Raw genomic sequence first — 19,227 nt, 5'->3', positions numbered from 1 at the left:
CTACCATACAGAGGATTTTTAATCGAGCTAACAAACACTGGCGCCATCATCAGGCCAGGTTTTGCCCCACTAGTTGTAAGAATCTTTGAATAGCAAATATCAGCCTCAACCAGAAAGTATAGACTTAGCATTGTTCAGTTTTTATGGACCACATATGCCCCATTAGAGAACAAAAAGTCTTTAACTACACTGCTGTGTCAAATACAATTTTTGTCAAATAAAGTACAATTTTAACGGAGATAAGTTTACTCCAGATGTGACTGTAATACTAGTGCGAGATAGCTTAGTTAAGGTGTTTTCATGACAGTTGAAATAAATGTTTCCTTATTGTAATAATCAAATTATTACAGTGCAAGCAAATTATGAAAGGGCAACAAGGTCACATACATACAGCGTATTTTGGACTGACAACCTCAAGCTTATGCCTTCTATATATTTTATTACCAAGTTTAAGTCTGTTTTGTTTAAAACAATAAAACCAACATTTTTCTTTTGTCGACTGGAGATGTATCAGTCAGACTTAACCTGCAGATGTGCTGTAGAAGTGATGAGCTCTTCATGTCTCTTCTCTGACTAAACATTAATGAAGAGAACCTTTCACAACTCTGATCTCAGCATTGAAGAAAATAAACCCCAAACAAAACAAAAATCAGCCGAGCAGATTAAGCCAGATTTAAACCCTAAATTGTTCGCCCCAGACTAATTTTAGAATTGGGATGGTAGGCTGACGTCGTTTGACGTTCAGTTTGAGGTGGTTCAAAGATTGATTAATTGCACAAACGATCAACAATGTGGCTGTTGGACTGTTGTTGAATAGATTTCTGGCAGGTCCGAAATTTTGGTTGATCATCTTGCTTTTTGAGCAGCTCTACAAACCGATTCCTCACATTGCTGCTTTCAAAAGATCCGTTACTGTATAAACTGTAGTGAGCTTGTTTTGATATTATTGTAGCAGTATTTTACATGTTGTGGCTACTGTAGGCTTGACTCAGTAGCCTCAGTGTATCCTTCCCTTATCTACTCAGTCAGCAGATAGACGCAGGGCCACGTTGCTTAAAACTGTCATTTCCCTCTCCTATTGCATGGAGAATCTGTCACACTCTCACCTACACATCCACACATCACTCTTACAACCAGATGTTGTTTTAAAGAGCTGATCACTGATGCACCCTGCTGGCCAGCAGAGGTACTGCAGCAGACTTAGTGCTGTTTCACCAATAAAAGACTCCACAGTAATGACTTTAAACCTTAAAAAACTTCAATTTAGTTACATTGTTAAATTGTTGTTTGGCTGAATTTTTAATTTACCAGTGAAACAGAAGTGCAGAACAAAAGTATGAGGACTAGGAGGGGGTCATCATTTAAACACCGACAGATACACAGTTCATTCACAGTAATGTAGGTGCCGTTGCCCCTTAGTATTGAAAATGAATAAGAGAAATAAATGTTTTTCAAAAAAGGCAGAAATCAGTGTCTGTTTCCTCCGAGTAACAAGCCATTTTCATCCAGTATTTCTTACCCCTTGACTTTTTGTAGTAGAAAGGTGTAAGTCATCTTTTTTTGGAGTGTAGTTTATCAACAGTGTCAATGAAAAGGTCGATGGTAGGGGGGTTTCTCTGAAGTCAACTTTTGGTAACAGTTTTCTACCTGTAGCCATAAAGATTATTTGGCGGTTTTTGATAAATATGAGATTGTTGCCAGGAAAAATGCTCAAAATGTATATAAGTAAGTTTAAGGGCATTTTAGGCAGAAAACTAACAAACTATATTTTTGCTAAAGGTTCACCTTAGCCTGCTGATATATTTCCAATACAAAATCTGGTTTTGAGGGAGCATTAAAAAGTCTGTCTGTGATAAAATAAATTTATGAAAGATTTAGGTGATTCCTGCAGACACCTTTCAGAATTCAAAACTGAATTACAGACTAAGTGATTTAAATTAATTCATTCTTCTTTTCTACCTGTGTTACCACTTCATGTCATTGCAAACAGGAAACAAGCAGAAGTGGGTTCCCCTGATGATCGAAGTGAAGTCCGAGGGTCCCAGGGAGCGCTCGGCCTCTAGGAACAACAGCAGACAGAATGAAAACCCCCGTCTGCCTCCAAACGCCAGGAACGACCTCAGAGGTCAGTCTGCAATGTCATTGGCCATTATTGGCATCACTGTGAGCCAAAGTGAGGCAGCATGTGTTCAGGTTACATACTGTAGGTGACAGGTGGTGAATGTTGGCTGCCATAGAGTTAAGAGAAAAGCATCTGAAAATGAGTTTGAGATGATGATGTGAAGAAATTCCACCCAGCTGGTTTTACATGAAGCTTGTAGTAGTGACAGCAGATTTTAATTTGTTGTACTGGATGTGTGTGTGTTACTCCATCTGTGGCTGATCTCTTGGTGCACATTGGTTGAGACAGTGTGCATGACTCAGCAGGATGTGAAGAGATCTGTATGTGCTCCTACTAATGTGCTACTTCTGCTTTAATAGCTCAGTTATTTAAATGTACACAGTTTGGTTTCTTATGTTCATTGAGGAAATGAAATGTGTTGGCTGTTAAGAGGACATGTGATCTGTTGGTGTGCATAAGATTACAAGTTAAAAGTAACTTTCATCTGATTAAAAACAGTAATAATTCTGCAAGACTATCTGCAGTTACTGAAAGCTCCGTTTGGCTTTCACAACTTTGTTTGCATCCGACTCCATTTGATATAAGTTTTGTTCTACTAGTGTGATGATGTGTTTGTGCTGACGGGAAGGTTGTTGGTTTACCTGCAGACTGGCACAGTCAAAAGTACGAGCGGGAATGGCGTGACGACCACGACGAGGTGTCCAGTGTGAAGAGTGAGGGAGCGCCGTTCCGCGGAGGGTTCAGAGGTCGCGGACGTGGCAGAGGAAGAGGCCGGGGACGAGGCAGAGGTGGGAGAGGTATGCGGTTCTTTTTTTTTCCCTCCACCCATAGACACACACGCATTGAAATGAAAGTAAAACACTCAAAATACAACCTTACCACCAATTTTCTATCCTCAAAAAATGTTTAAAAAAATAGAACTTTCTTTTCTTGGCCTTTCTTATTGTGGCCATCAGCCTCTTTTTTGTTTCCTGAAACAATACTAGCATAAAAAGGCGCTGGTGAGGATTTCACCACTGTGCTGCTTGTGTGACTGTCATCACCGGAAACCTTTTTTAGTACCAGTTCAGTTCACTTTCCAGTATAACAAATGTGCAAGAACGTGTCATTGTGACTCAAACATTAACAATTCAGTTACATACAACATATACAAACTGAATCACAGGATAAAAAGGCAACAAAGTCATACTGTATATTTACAGTGTACTATGGACTGACGACTATGAGCACATACGTTCTGTACTGTACAAAACCTTTGTTACGTTGCTTGAAGATACATCAGTCAGATCTAACCTGCAGACGTGCTGTAGAAGTGATGAGCTCTTCATGTCTCTTCTCTGACTAAACATTAATGGAGAGAACTTTTCACAACTCTGATCTCAGCATTGAAGCTAAAAATAAAACTCACTTGAACCTTTTATGCTGGGTTATGGCTGGGGCATATTAATGATATAAACACTAATAATAATAGAATAATTTCCTCTATATGAAAATTAGAAACTTCAATATACTATCGATAAGTTGTATTGCTCGACAACCAATCACATCGTAGTCCTTTGGAAACAGACCAGTAACTACCGGTATTTCTTTGCTAACAACAATGCAGTGACTTAAACACAAGATAAAACATGTTAATTAATAATATTTAGAGGAGTGATAACAATCTTTTCATCTAATGCTCTGCAAAAAAACAACAAAATGAGTGTATTTCCCAAAATATTAAACTACTCCTTTGAATATTCTCTATCCTCTTCTTGCTACAAGTTAGAAAGGCTTGACTTGACCTGACAAAATAGTGTCCGGCCGGTCCGACAGAACTCTAAAGTTTTGTGTAGTTTTCGTTTTGTTTGGGCTGACTCTGCTCTCAAACTGGGTGGTTGGTGACCCTAAACTGGCCCCACTGAAGCTACAGTGAAAACAAAAAGTGCAATAACAACCAGAGAGTGTTGGAATGAGGAAAGGCCTTGGATTCAGCAGGAGAAGGCCTGTTGGCTTTGGCAGGATTCTCCCTCTCTCCTCCCTGTTGTTTGCTCTTTTCCTACTCATCGTCTTTTCTCTCTCTCTCTCTCTCTCTCTCTCTCTCTCTCTCTCTCTCTCTCTCTCTCTCTCTCTCTCTCTCTCTCTCTCTCTCTCTCTCTCTCTCTCTCTCTCTCTCTCTGTGTTTGCTGCCACCTCCTTCCCCACTCCCCTCCCCAGACGAAGGTAGAGAAAACACTGGTACCTTTTTTGAATTTTATAAGAGGGAAGAAGTGTGAGAGAAAACAAAGATTACAAACAACCCAGAGGAAGAAATAAGAGTGGTCGTTTCCTTGAGGACACGTTGTTGACTTTCAGCAGCACTGAAGAAACGGTCAGAGTTAATGCTGAGCAGATGAATTTTGTCTTTATGTATTTACTCGGCTCTTGCGTGTGTGTGCTCCTTCATGCTCTGGTACAAACACACATGCTGTATTTGTCAGTGACAATGTTCTCTCTAAGCTATTTTTGTCATGTCATTATTATGATGATATATATATATATATTTTTTTTAAGGTCTGGAATCGAACTGTCTACTCAAAAAGCAATTTGATTGCAGTTTTATTTCTACAGTGACCTTTGATTCTTTCTCTTGCTCCTGTAGTCTGTTGCTCTCTCATATCCCTCAACTTTCCCTCAAATTTTAATTCAAACAAAATTTGCCAACAATGGCTGCTTTTTTGTCAGACGGGAGAGAAAGGTGTCAAAGGAATGGCTAGACTTGAAGCTTAATAAATCTGAGTAATTTCTCTATGCATCTATGTCCAAAATGGAACTGCTCATGGCTGTATTAAACCAAAATGTGGTATAATTTAGCAACACAATGTTAACTCCGACCATCACATATTAACCAATCGTGTGACTAGCTCCAAAAGAAAACACTTGTGGTTGGCTTTGCAGTTGAAGATTCACTAGTGTTTCAAGAGACATTATGAAAACACTAATTGGAAAAGAAGGATCAGAATACATAACTTCTGTTAAAATAAAATGGTCTAAACAGCATTGAAATATTCTGTGGAGTCGGGAAATGCAAGCAGCTGTTCTCATGCGCTCATGTGTTGTCTGAAATGTATTTTTAGTTTATTTGTTTTACATTTCAACTAAGGAAAATAATAATTTCTCAATTGATACTACCTATTATTGATTATGCTGACATCGTCTATCAGAACACCACTGACACAAACCTTAAACCCTTTTAATGTTGTATTTAATTCTCTATGTAGATTTTGTTTTGAGGTGTCCATATAGAACTCATCACTGTTTTCTATATGAATCACTTAATTGGTTGCAGCCTAAATCTAGAAGGCAATTTCATTGGGTTCAGTTCATCTCTTTAGATGTGTTTACTGTAATTGTCCCTCCATATTTGAAACAGTTTTTGGTTCCATATAGTTCTTCATATCCAGACAATATCCCTTCTTTTTTGTACCCAGAATTTTCAAAGAGATCTGTCGCAGGTCATTCCAATACAAAGCTCCACCTGACTGGAATAATCTTCCTCTTTCTCTTAGATCTATTACCTCTCTCCACTGCTTCACGACTTCTTTATTTTCTCATCTAAAAACAACCTGTTAATTTGCCAGTCAAACTCCTCCAACTGTTCTTTTATGCTGATGCAGTTTGTTTAATTGATTTCTTTTTTATCCTGGTCATTGTGTCTTTTCACAGTTCAGGGCTAGGGGGAGTGGGTGAGCGAGTGGTCTATGTCTCTGTACTTGTTGTTTATGCTTGTCATGTATTGCTGCTTTTGTTTGTTTGTATGTATGTGTTTTATAATTATGTTTTGTGTCTATGGGACCCCCTCAAAAATGAGATGCTGCATCTCAAGGGGCTATCCTTAAAATAAATTCAATTTATGTGGCATTTCAACTTGTATAGGCAGCATACAGTGAAGCGTGAAAGTTAAATATTTCAGAAAACTAAGTACAGTTTGAATTTGAGGACCTGATCTCTGTGTGTCCATCTAACTGACTGTTTCTGTCCTGTTAAGGCCACTATGACTACCACTACAGCTACAAGCCCTACGATATGAAAGACGGATCCTACGGCCAGAAGTTTGGCAACACGGTGACCTACTACTACGACAATATGAGCAGCAACGACCTTTACTCGGTTGATCAGGACCTGCTGAAGGACTATATCAAGAGGCAGATGTAAGTTTAGCTTCTCTCTTAGGGGAACGAGCCAAGGGCAACGCTAAAACACCGAACACAAGAACAGATACAAGATTGCAGTCAGATCTAACATGCAGAAGTGCTGTAGAGGTGATGAGCTCTTCATGTCTCTTCTCTGACTAAACATCAATGGAGAGAACTTTCACAACTCTGATCTCAGCATTGAAACAAAAAAGAGAGAAAATAATGAATACTTGGTAACTGTTACACATTGCTTTGTCCCATTCACTGAGAGAACAGACACTGCTGTGGAGACAGTACATCTGAAACTTTATTCAGATATTTACTCTGGTCAGTACCTCTAGTGTGAGTTGTAAATATATAAATGGATAAAATAATCATATTTACCTGACTACAGTTCAGGCTACAAGCTTGCCATCTGTTCACAGGAAGCTGTTTGGATCAAAGTATCTGTAGGTCTCGCAGCCTGTACCCTCAAAAAATCCTTAAAAGCTATTAAAAAATCTTGTTTACCTTGATGATGTGTTTGAGGTGTGCTAGTCACAAACCAGTCACAAGTCTAATCACAAATACTATTTCTCACTGCAATATTTAAAACTGATCCATGGACCAAATCGCGCGGAATATCTCTGTATCTGGTTGATTAGACCTGTTTTTATTGAAGAATAGCACTGCTAATGGAGCTCTGCCAACAACCTGCATTTCTTAAAACTTCTTAAAAATAAAAGTATCCCACCGGTTCGCCAGTGAAAAGCTTTTAGTTTTAAGCAGCAACAACAAGAAAGATTTGGTTTGCATTAGTAGCAACTTAACACAGCTCCAATACGGCTGCTACCAAGCAGGACCACAGCAACATGGCATGGCTATTCCATGCTGTGAGGCTGTACTGTAGTGGAAACGCATGTCATCATGCCGCAGCTTGGCACGGCTAAAGCGGACCCGAGCACATGGAAAAACCCTGTATGTGATTGTGAGCTGTCATGAGACATAAATAACCTATAAACTACAAGTGAGTCTGGTGTGACAGTAGATTGTGCACACAGGAGGCTGTTTAATCCTTTTCTGTGGAATGTCAGTCAGCTCCATCAGACCAACCATCCATTTTCTGCCACGTATCTGTGTCCAGGTCACGTTAATTGATGAATTATTTTGCTAGGAATTATAATTATTTACAGCTGGGTAGTACTGACAGAAATGTGATATAAATGTCAATACATTCATGTACTTAATAATAACTAAATAATTGTAGATCTTATTGTCCCTACTGGTTTTCTGTCATTCTTTAACCAGTATGACTGTGAAAAAGGTATTAAATTGGTATTAAATGTGGTGTTAAAAAGGTCTTAAATTTAATTTGGTGAACACTGCAGAAACCCTGTGAGATGGTCAGTAGGGTTGGTTATTGTTTAGATTTGATCAATTAGTTTTTTGCTTATCAATTCCGGTTCTTATATAAACCCAGGATTTGTTTTTTGTCACATTATCTGAGCAAGAAAAGAAACCAAAATATGATGAAAGTAAAAACCAACTTTCTATTCAGCAGATCTTTGCCATCATAAGCAGTCCACTGCCATAAATTTAAAAAAATATGCATCTCCCCCCAAACTCTGCCCCTTACTCAACCACAACACGTTTGCAGATGAAGACGCTGTGTGTTTCAGACGGTAGTTTTTTGGCACCTAACTGAAGGAGCGTAACAGTTTCCTTGTTTGGACTCAGTGCCCCCTTCAGTTTAAATCTATATCAAGTTACTCAGAGGCTTTGAAATCCTGTCAGATATTCTGTTTTTGATTAGTGGTTCCTTGGGCGGTATTTGTGACACACTTGAAAACCGAAGTCTGTTTCCAGTGTTTTTACTAAACATTGTAGTCCCATGTGGCCTCATGTGTTTTCATTCTTTCTCCTTGTCATCTGACTCTGTGCTTCTTATTTGTCTTAACTGCCTCTTCATTTCCCTCATTTTTCCTGCGTCTTAGTCCCTCCCATGTTAGACCCAAGGGAGAAGTGAGAAAATGGCAACAAACAGCTGGTTTGTCAGTATATACTGGATAATGTTGACAATGTGTTTCCCTGTTTATCTGCCCCCTGTAGTGAGTACTATTTCAGCCTGGACAACCTGGAGCGGGACTTCTTCCTTCGGAGGAAGATGGATCAGGAGGGTTTTCTGCCCATTGGGCTAGTCGCCAGTTTCCACAGAGTGCAGGCCCTCACCACCGACGTCAACCTCATTATGGAAGTAAGCACATTTAAAAGTGACCAGTGAAGTTGGAGAAGGATAATCTGAGGTAATGTGATTAGCAGAGTCAAAACTGGTTTTAAACAGTGTCAGAACAACTGTTCTGCCCAAAGTTAATTGATTTCAGTCCACAGTTCCAGTTAAAACACTTAGAAAACATACATAAAATCACAGAAATTGCTGGAAAAAACCTTTGAAGGCTGTCAAAAGGTAAAAGCTGAGAAGAACTGAAAAAGACCTGATAGATGTAAATGCAAGATCGTTTTGTAACCATAGTAACATGAATGCACGTCAGTGGCGGGGATTTCCTCTGATATTTTGACAGGTCCAGTAGCAGCCTGGAATATTAATGCTCATAATCGTTATTATCGTTAATAAGTTATTCTTTCCAGAGCTCCTCGTGACTCCAGAGAAGATAAACAAACACAAAGTTTATTAAAGTGCAGCATCATGACCTACTGTCAGTCACCATAATTTGATTTCCCCAGTTCCCAAGGAACCAAAAACACTAAAATGGTACGGTATGGTTTTAAACATTTGACAGCATATGTACTAATATTGACGTACTTAATATGTAGGCATCCATACCCTAATATTCAAAATATTTTCGTCACACTTAGGAGTCGATCTAAAAGCAAATCTCTCTTCTTTAAGCTCTTCATTAAAAATGTCACCTTCTCAAGTAGAAGACACAAGAAATCACATTTTCGCACCGACTAACTGACCCATCATCTCTCCTGTCAGGCTTTGAAGGACAGTAAGGAAGTGGAAGTGATCGACATGAAGATCCGCCGGAAGGTGGACCCAGAGAAGTGGCCTCTGCCGGGACTGAGCATGCCTAACCAAACCCACACCGATTTCTCTCAGCTGATCAACTGCCCTGAGTTTATCCCAAGGCAGATGACCGAGGAGCCCAGAGGTGAACATTGATCTACTGTTAATGAAACTGAAATATTGGTCAAACTGTGAAAAGGAGTCAAGTGTAATTTTTCTTGATTCCACTGCAGTGATTTCCCTTATTTTGCTGTCAAAATAAGTTGTGTTTTTGCAGGCTTACGTTCCCGTCCTGCATCATAATTTTGTGGTTTCAAATCTCTCACAAAAAGATTATTATTATTATTTGCAAAATATATCTTTGCCACAAATAATCGTATAAAGTGTTCTCTGTGACCCTCTGCGTCTGCTGCAGGATCTCCCAGGGCCTCCACACCAGTAAAGCAAAAGACCAGGACTGAATCAGATACCTCCAACCTCAAGACGATGCCCAAGGGCCTCTCCGCCAGCCTCCCCGACCTGGACTCTGAGTCCTGGATTGAGGTCAAGAAGAGGCCCAGACCCTCACCGGCCAGACCCAAGGTAAGCACAGAGAAGGTGAAATTCAGGGGCCACTCACTCATATGATCATTATATTAAGTTTACCATTCAGTGGTTTTACATGGATCATGATGCCTTGTGGTCACTTGCCAGCAGAAACGTGTTTTGCTGTAGTCAGAGAAAAGTGCCTGTAAACTCCTTAAATATATTCTTAATGACTTAATCATTGAATTTAAAAATGAGTTATTATAGAAACAAAATAGATTCCAAAAAAATCCCCTTTAATGATAAAAGATATCAAGAAGTCTTTCTGCCAGACAATTAGTGCTGAAACAATTAGGCTATTAATCATTTAGTGATGATAGAAAATGAATTGCCAATGTTGATAAAAAGGCCAAATAGTTGCTACTTTTCTTTTATATTAGTGTAAACTGAATATCTCAAAATCTTTGGACTGTTGTTTGGGCAAAATAAGAAATTTGAATACGTCACTTTTGGCTCTGGGAAAATGCGTTTGACATGACTTTGAAAATTTGATTAATCAATAATGAAAATAATCTACAAACAATACACATTTATGCTGGCAAGTAGCCATCAGGCATCGTTTCTGTAGAACCAGTGAATTACATCTTTCGCAGTCACATGCACCAGTCTTTGTTTAAATTACATTATTAAATATTCAACACATCTGTCCTTTAAAAAAAAAAAGAAATAAAAAGCTATTTCATGCATCTTTTGCACTAGAAAACTACTGTTAAATCAGTTTACCTTCTCATCATCTTATTCTTAAGTTTTCACGTCGGTATCCATTCCTCCATCCATTTACTTCTTTTCATACCCACGGTCGTCCTCCTCCTTCCTTCCTTCTCCTCCCTTCTCCTGTGTGCTCGGTGTTGGTTGACTGATGTAGGCCCCCTCGTTGCAGCAGCAGAAGGAAAAGGACGACTCGATTCGCTCCCCGGTGCCCCAGCCTGGCCCCTCGCCTGCCCCTGCTACCTCAGGAAATAAGGTGAGTGAGAAATTGTGTTTAAACTATTTCTTATTTTTTATTCTTCTAAGAACAAAACTTTGGACTTGTTCTTTTTAGAGCTGTAACTAAAGATTTTCATCTCTCGATTATTTTGTCAATTAGTCAGTTAATCTAATAACTGTCAGAAAATTGCACTAAATTGCTAATTTTGTCTGACCAACAGTCTAAAAACTCAGTTCTTCAGTTTACAAGGATAAAAAAATTGACTTTTGAACTTTCTCGAACCAAAGGATATTTGCCGTTTTGCTTGATAAATGAATAATTATCATAATTGTCTTTCTGAATTTTCTTAAGGTCAACTTATCAATTGATTGACAATTAATTAATTTATTCTTAATAATTTCCCCAATTGAATTCAATAATTGCAAGTGATCAAACATGGTGATCAAAAAGAGAATACATATGATCAGCCAACACCTTCTAATAATTTCTTTCTTTCTTTTTTTTGGTTTGATTTTGACCTCTGATCAGGATGGAGCGGAGCAGGACGAACCGGAGGAGCTGGACTTCATGTTTGACGAGGAGATGGAGCAGATGGATGGTCGGCGCAACACCTTCACGGACTGGTCGGACGGGGAAACGGACGGCGAAATCGATGACCAGGATGTCAACAAGATCTTGATTGTGACACAGACGCCGCCCTACCTGAGGAAGCACCCGGGGGGCGACCGCACGGGACACCACACATCGCGCGCCAAGCTGAGCAGCGAGCTGGTCAAGGTGATCAATGATGGTCTCTTCTACTACGAGCAGGACCTGTGGGACGACACGTACGAGCCCGAGTACGCCATCATCAAGGTGAGGTCATTTTTCATGGTTGACGAAAAAATTATTATCTACCACCAAGGTGAGGGTGTTCTGTTTGATTCTACTATTACTGCTGAGTGTGGTAGGCTGAGAGACCTGTCAATCAAGCAAGCACACCCCCAGTTACAACTGTAAGTCTGTCTGTAAGCCTAAAAATCTTGTAAACGGAACAGTTAGTTTCCAAAACTCTCACAAAGACTATTAGAAGAAGTGAAAAACTCACTGCGGTTCTATTTTTAAGTTTTGGGGTTTTCTTTGTCACCGCCTGATGAACAGCTGTGGTAGGTGCCACTTCGGTTATATTACTGAATAAATATTAAACGTAACATTAGCCATAGTTTCAACAATAAGATCAAAAACCGGGCACTAGACTGTATTAGATTTTAAGAAAAGACACTATGTGTTTGATAAATATTATTGACATCACGGTATTTCACATAATTTCACATAATTTATAGTACTAAACTCAGTTTTTATTTAACCATATGTTCTAAGTTCTGGCTTATTCCAAATCTCATTAGAACGTTTTTCTTAAAACAACTGAAAAGCTCAATCTCAAACCAATATTAACAACTTATTTTAAAATGTATACTTCTTCACATCCTGCTTTTTGAAATAAAATATATATGAGATGTGTTCATAACAGTGATATTTACCAAAAAAGGTGATGTGACATCTTCACAGTGGTATCAGATCAGAGTTAAACATAGATGAAATTCACCATTTTTGGTGTTTAATGATTCTCACCAAAGAATATCCTTTAAAAAAATAAATCAGTTTAAACCAATTTTCAAGTGGATTTTATGTCACCACTCATCCAAAAGTTATTAGTTTTGCTTCAAGTAGACACTGATCACCACATTTACAGTTGATGGAGTCTTCTTTCGATGTTGACAGCTCATAAAATTCTTCTGGTAATCGAAAGTAAAGAGCTAAAATAGGACGAATAGGCTGCTGATTAGGCTTCATAATCCATTTAAATAAGTTTGTGCTGAAATTATGTTGTGCTGTTATTTATAACAGCTGATTTTCACACAGATTTTGTATTGATAATTTTGTTATATTGATTATTTTCTGTTTTTTTATCATCAAAATAAACAGATAAATTGCAGATTGTTTTTGTCATAAAAAACATACATCATGCGCCCTCACCACTGATGAAAATTAGGACTCAACCAGAATGTCTACAAGTGTCAGTGGAGAGTTTTGGGATCACATGATCTGCCTGGAAATGTATCTGACTGCAACACAATCAAATAACACAACCTGTAGTGATATGTAACTCAAGGCAGACTTTTCTGACAGCTTCCACGTTAGTCAGTGTCATATTGGAGGTGTTTCTGCCCAAGACCATATGATGAGTAGATTTATTCTTCAGTTAGAGCTGTTTCTGGATACGGAAACCCGACACAGAACAGAAAGTTTGTTTTGTTTTGTTTCTGTTGTCATTGCTGCCCATTGTAGCATTGTTGAAATCATTGTGGGACCTTCACGTGCTCGCCAGCACACATCCAGCTGCGTGTGGAACAGTGGACGCTTGTTTATAAATAAACCCCACATACAAGGCCTCGGCCTAAGGGGTCGAGCTGACGACTGCAGGGGGCAGACAAAGATGGACGCTCAAAGATCTGAGGATACTTGGTGGAATGAAGGGGCGAGTGTGAGTAACGCATGATAATCTGGGTGAAATAGTCAAAAGTTCAATGACTTGTACATGAGACTTGTGTGTTTATAGTAAGATTTTAAATTGAGCTGCTGTTATAGGAGGAGTAACTGTTTTCTTGACTCGTGGAAAATTCAGGGTTTGTGTGTTGACGTAACCCAGTTGGTGAACTTGTGTCAGAACAGTAAGAGACTTCAACATGAGGGTGAAAAGAGTGTTTTTGGCAGCCATGTTTTGCTGCTGCATCTCAATCTCCAGATTACTGCAGATCAGGTCTGTTGATGATCCATGTGTTAATATTTTCCTTAATGTCCCACGTTCTTTTTGATTGAGTTTTTGTATTTTGGTACAGGGCTCGAGTTTCAGTACAGTGTGTAATTACGTTTCTTTTTAATGAGTTTTTATGGAGAGATTTGTTTTGTCGTTCACATTCTGTAAAATGACTCTGTCATGTGTACTGGGCTTCCTTTTTTCACATTTCACCATGTGTATCTCAATTGCCAACAAACCCTTTTTATCCCTCCTTGTGAAAGTATTTTTTAGCCAAAATAAACTGACCATCTACAGATCTTTTCCTACCAGAGTTGTAGTAAGAAGAGTTTGTCATATTAATGCCTGTTTTCCTCCTTTTTACAGCAAGAGGTGGAGAACTTCAAGAAGGTCCACCTGATCACCCGTGAAGAGTTTGACTGCCTGACCCCTGAACCCCCTGTCGACCCAAACCAGGAAGTCCCCCCAGGCCCCCCTCGACCCCAGCAGAGTAAGGACCCGAAAACGCACACAAAAAAACTCATAAAACAGACACACATGATGTATTTATCAACTTTCTGTCTTTACATGGAATACACTGATGAGGTGAATCCAAGTTAAAACTGTGTATTATGACTGAGTCATTGTTATTCCTTAGTAAGATGGTGATAAGGTAAAATTTAACACTTAAATTTTAAACATTGGGACCGCTGTCATAGAGGTTTCTAACTCAGGCTACATCCACACTACTACATTTTCGTTTAAAAACAGCTTTTTAAAAAAACAAAAAAAAAAAACAATCTCTGTCCAGACGAGCGTTTCAGCTCTGTTTTAGAACTAATCTCTGTCCATACTAACATGCCTGAAAACGCACATCACATGACCATTCACATACTCTGGGCATGTGCATGCCGGTGTAAACAGGAACAGGACAAAAATAATAAGGCAGGGAAACGTGACTGCTCTTCACAAAATCTTCCTGGATAATGCTGTTTTTATTAAATGAAATAGCCTTTTGTTTGTCTCTTTGTACTCATGTACTCATTTAGTTGAGATATTCTTTGAACTGCATTTGAATTGTATTTTATTTGCTTTACAGCAGAAGGCTGATACTAAATAACGTGCAAAATGGCTGAACACACTAACAGCAGGCTAAACTAAGCTACTAGCAAACATTTAAACATTGATGCATCAAAACGAATCCATTATAGACAACAATGTCCATTAAACAGTGCTTGTAGTCACAACCTTGTACATTCAAAGAATATTTCCCGTTTCTGTTGATGTAGTCTGTGGATTAGCATTGTGGCATAACTTTATCATGTGTTTGCTAGAAGTTGACGACAAGATCCTTCACTTCTGGCTCTATACTCGATGTTTTGATGTAGTCTGGACCCAAGAAGATGGTGATGGTCTTACAGACTTGTCAGATGATGACTGAAACAACTTGACGAGATAGTCCAAACGCATTATCGGTTTTCTTCAGTCTTCTCTTGTCACTCTCGAAGAGAGGTGTAACGGTACACAAAATTCATGGTTTAAGTATGTGTTGACTTTCTTCGTCAGCAGTATGTTTGATAAAGTCGCCCAAAAAACACAACTCGTGTTTCATACTTTTCTTCTGTAACCAAACCACTTCCACTACTGAAGTAGCTCCCCTTTTTGGAACCAACTCTTCCAGCCTGTAGTAACGTTACTTTCGCTTTCAGCCATGCTTGTTGCTGTGCATAACAGTACAACTTCATTACGTCAACAAGTCTGAATGTTGCCATTATCATGAAATGATTTAATATGATTTAAAAAAAAAAAAAGTTATACCGGTATTATCGTGAACAATAGGATATGGCACACCCCTACTCACTATAAATGGACTTTAAGTATACATAAACATCTTTTCAAACATAAATTCCAGAAAAAAATGACATCTTATATTCAGGCCAATACGGTATTTAGTTTCTTGGTATGCTGTTTTCCTTCTGCCAAGTCCTTCTATATTTAATATATAATTGTTCTTATTTATTTTATTCAGTGATGAAAGCGGTCTGGGTTTTCACTCGAACTGCCATTTAATGGACCCTAAAAGTCGTAAATCCATGTTGATTAAACTTGCACCCTGCTCCTTCATCTCTTTGTCATTCTGTTGAAGTGGTAACAACTGTGGTTTTACTGCTCACTTTAGTCCATCGTCAATCATGAGCCCTGTGACTCACACTGAGAGGGTGCACACTGAGAGAGAAATTAAGCTATTAGATCACTGATGTTGTGACATTAGACGGTCTCTTTTAATGACTTTCAAGAGTTTTATTTCAGGATTGCTGAGATAAAAGTGAAGCATATTGAGTTACTTTTTAAGGCAGTTGGTTGGAAAATGCTCTGGTTTGAGGACGTGAAGTGTGAACAGCTCTGTTTTTTGCTGCTCCACAACTTCTCTCTTCCCTTTTGTCCTCAGTCCCCACAGACGCTTTGGCAAACAAACTCTTCGGTGCCCCTGAGCCCTCCTCAATGGCTCGCTCGCTCCCAACTACTGTGCCTGACTCGCCCAACTACCGCAGTGCCCGGACGCCCCGCACGCCTCGCACACCTCACCGTAAGGACTCGACCATGACGCCGCGCTTCTACCCAGTGGTGAAGGAAAGTCGGCCTGTAGATGCCAAGGTAAGATGGCTGCCATGTGAGGCTGAAATCTGGTGGAAATGTACCCTTTGTACCTTTTTGGTTTTAAGGTTTCTGGAGATAAAAACCACACTCACTACATTTGTAGCCGGTTATTGACCCACTAAACATATTAATTTTCTCTGTAACCATTCAGACACCCAGGAAGAGGAAGACCCGACACAGCTCCAACCCACCCATGGAGTGTCACGTCGGCTGGGTGATGGACTCCAGAGAGCATCGCTCCCGTACTGCCTCTGTCAGGTGAGACTCTGCACTCTTCCTTTGGGCAGTACCAAAACTGATTTAAGTTGTAAAACATTACAAGATTTCAGAAAAAAATATTATATTAGGGCCAATACGGTATTTAGTTTCTCTGCATTTATTTCAGTGACAGTGGTTTTATTCTTAACTCTATTCTTTAAAGGATCACATTTAGACACACACAGTTGGGTGGGGTATGCAATTCTGGAAAAATCCAATACCGTGACAAATACCATGATATAGAGCAAACGACGACACAGCAAGTAATGTGACTAACGTTAGCTAGGTTGAGGGTTAGCTTAGCTAGGTTGTGGGTTAGCAAACTGTCCCTACAGTTGCTGCTGCGAAGCTAACAGCCAGAGAGGACGAGATGTTTCCCAGAGCCAGCAAACCAGCTCCAGACAGCGATACTCACAACTCTCCTGCTACTATAGCAAACATCAACAACAGCATATCTTGGCAAACTAGAAAGTAAGCTGAATTAGCTGATTAGCTGAATGTCCGTGGGCAAGTCATTTAACATTACCTGACACACAAATCATGGCTGGAATAGTATTATGTGGCTTGGTCCGAGCCATTTTGTTTGTTTCCCCATTTACAGATCCAGGGCTGTGTACAAACACCGGATTGTTTTTCCAGCACACACACTGCACTCCTCACCGTGAGGAGGTATTCGCTGAATTTGACAAAAAGATGTGTATTGGATTAGAATCGCATACCCCACCTTTAAAGTTACCTGTATCATACCCGTCCCACCCTAATGTTAGGCTTCTTAAAGTGTAAAATGAAGGGCTTCTTTTCCTTCATGAATGTAAAGTAAAACTGCAGAAAATGACCTCACTCAGGACTAACTTCACCACTGAACTAGTTCTAATATTTTATGTAATTGTTCTTACTCTCCATTCTCAATCCCCTCCTCCTCCTTTCTCCCTCTCAGCTCGAATGCCAGCCCATCAGAGGGCACCCCTGTCCTGGGTAACATTGGCTGCACACCTCAGTCCCTCCCCAAGTTCCAGCACCCATCACACGAGCTGCTCAAGGAAAACGGCTTCACGCAACACGTTTACCACAAGTACCGCCGGCGCTGCCTAAATGGTACACACGTTATCTTCTTTCTCTTCTACTTTATTATTTATTCTGTCTTCAAATATCAGTAAAATCCTGTTCAGAGACTATTGTGCAATATTTATTAACGGTGAAGTGATACAGGATGTCTTGATTTTATTTTTTTTGTGGTCAAAAGCCTCTGTTCATCTTGTATTTTTAAGTAACCCTGTCCACTTTATTCCTCTCCTCTCGACCAATAACAGAGCGAAAGCGGTTGGGAATAGGCCAATCACAGGAGATGAACACACTCTTCCGTTTCTGGTCGTTTTTCCTGCGAGATCACTTCAACAGGAAGATGTACGAGGAGTTCAGACAGCTGGTGGTCGAGGATGGGAAAGAAGGATACAGGTAAGAGCCTTAAACAGTGATGGACGGATACCTTGTTAAAGGCAGGTGTATGTACAGACATATGCAGTTTGACATTTACTTGGTTTCTTTGTCTATTTTCGGATCGCCAGACTTAATAGGACACCAGCTGTCATTTGTAATAAATATCAGCTGATATAGATCTGTGGCCAATTGATCGGAGAAATACTAATTGTTTGTACTTAATCTCAGTTATAATAATTGAATAATGTGTATTGTTTTGTATCTAAGCCACAGTCTCTAACTGTGTGTGTGTGTGTGTGTTTTGCAGGTACGGTTTGGAGTGCCTGTTCAGGTACTACAGCTATGGTCTAGAGAGGAAGTTCAGGCCAGACATCTTTAAGGACTTCCAGGAGGAGACCATCAAAGACTACGAGGCTGGTGAGAAATCCTGAAAGAAAAGCACCCAGTTTGCACAGATCAGAGGAGACAGAATGTAGTTGTTAAAACAACACAAATACCATCTCGGCTGGGAGGCACCAATGCAATTCTATGATGTTTTTGATGTCAGAGTTTGTGGTGAAGTTTTCCTCTTTTATAGCACAAGATTCACTTTCAGACCCACCTAATCCACTATGGATAATTTGCATTTTTCTGTCTCCTGTCCTTAGGCCAGCTTTATGGACTGGAGAAGTTCTGGGCCTTCCTTAAATACTCCAAAGCCAAGACCTTGGAGATCGACCCCAAGCTGCAGGAGCACCTGAGCAAGTTTAAACGTCTGGAAGATTTCAGAATTGATGTAAGTAGAATATTCTTTGGGGTTTCCAAAAGCTGATTGGTAGCAATCTTCAAGCCCATGCTTGAGCATACGCTACATGGTGTGTTTAATAATTAAGATAAGAAATGGCCCACCACTGCTTCATTGTCATCTGTTAACTTCAGCAGTTTAGCAGTGGTAGTTTTTTATTCACTTAAATGTTTTGTTCTAGAATTAATTTCCACTTTTCAAATAACAAGTTACACCTCCCATTTGAAAAGAAGATTGATGCTGATAGATTAAATGTCAAAATTGACAAGAAATGACACCTCAGATGATCTCAGCCTTGGGATCAACACGTTGGGTCACTTGATGTCCTGACTGGGTCCTCTTGAGTCGTGAAAGCAGGTTGCAGGCGAAAACATTTTGATAAACCCTTTTAATACCTGTATTTATATATATATATATATATATATATATATATATATATATATATATATATATATATATATATATATATATATATATATATATTTTTTTTTTTTTTTTTTAAAGAGTAAGCATCTTCT

The 19,227-nt window shown here is 39.3% G+C and overlaps 1 protein-coding gene across 5 annotated transcripts in view; it reads left to right on the top strand.

Moving 5' to 3' along the window:
- The window catches only part of larp1 (La ribonucleoprotein 1, translational regulator), a 57,561-nt gene that overhangs the window by 34,305 nt on the left and 4,029 nt on the right, over window positions 1–19,227 (top strand). For 2 of the 5 annotated variants that reach the window (XM_044223245.1, XM_044223240.1), the window contains 15 exons: window positions 1,991–2,125; window positions 2,770–2,919; window positions 6,129–6,291; window positions 8,365–8,509; window positions 9,254–9,428; window positions 9,699–9,865; window positions 10,734–10,832; window positions 11,325–11,651; window positions 13,960–14,083; window positions 16,022–16,227; window positions 16,382–16,488; window positions 17,426–17,583; window positions 17,799–17,943; window positions 18,233–18,342; window positions 18,573–18,700. In XM_044223245.1, coding sequence (XP_044079180.1) covers window positions 1,991–2,125; window positions 2,770–2,919; window positions 6,129–6,291; window positions 8,365–8,509; window positions 9,254–9,428; window positions 9,699–9,865; window positions 10,734–10,832; window positions 11,325–11,651; window positions 13,960–14,083; window positions 16,022–16,227; window positions 16,382–16,488; window positions 17,426–17,583; window positions 17,799–17,943; window positions 18,233–18,342; window positions 18,573–18,700 — 2,339 coding nt within the window. The remainder of the gene's footprint in view (window positions 1–1,990; window positions 2,126–2,769; window positions 2,920–6,128; window positions 6,292–8,364; window positions 8,510–9,253; window positions 9,429–9,698; window positions 9,866–10,733; window positions 10,833–11,324; window positions 11,652–13,959; window positions 14,084–16,021; window positions 16,228–16,381; window positions 16,489–17,425; window positions 17,584–17,798; window positions 17,944–18,232; window positions 18,343–18,572; window positions 18,701–19,227) is intronic. The other 3 variants (XM_044223241.1, XM_044223244.1, XM_044223242.1) reach the window with 3 other exon arrangements.

The sequence above is a fragment of the Siniperca chuatsi genome, linkage group LG14, assembly GCF_020085105.1.
Source record: "Siniperca chuatsi isolate FFG_IHB_CAS linkage group LG14, ASM2008510v1, whole genome shotgun sequence".
Classification (NCBI taxonomy): domain Eukaryota; kingdom Metazoa; phylum Chordata; class Actinopteri; order Centrarchiformes; family Sinipercidae; genus Siniperca; species Siniperca chuatsi.
The sequence above is the reverse complement of the archived record's forward strand: the minus strand, read 5'-3'. Positions and strand labels throughout refer to the sequence as shown.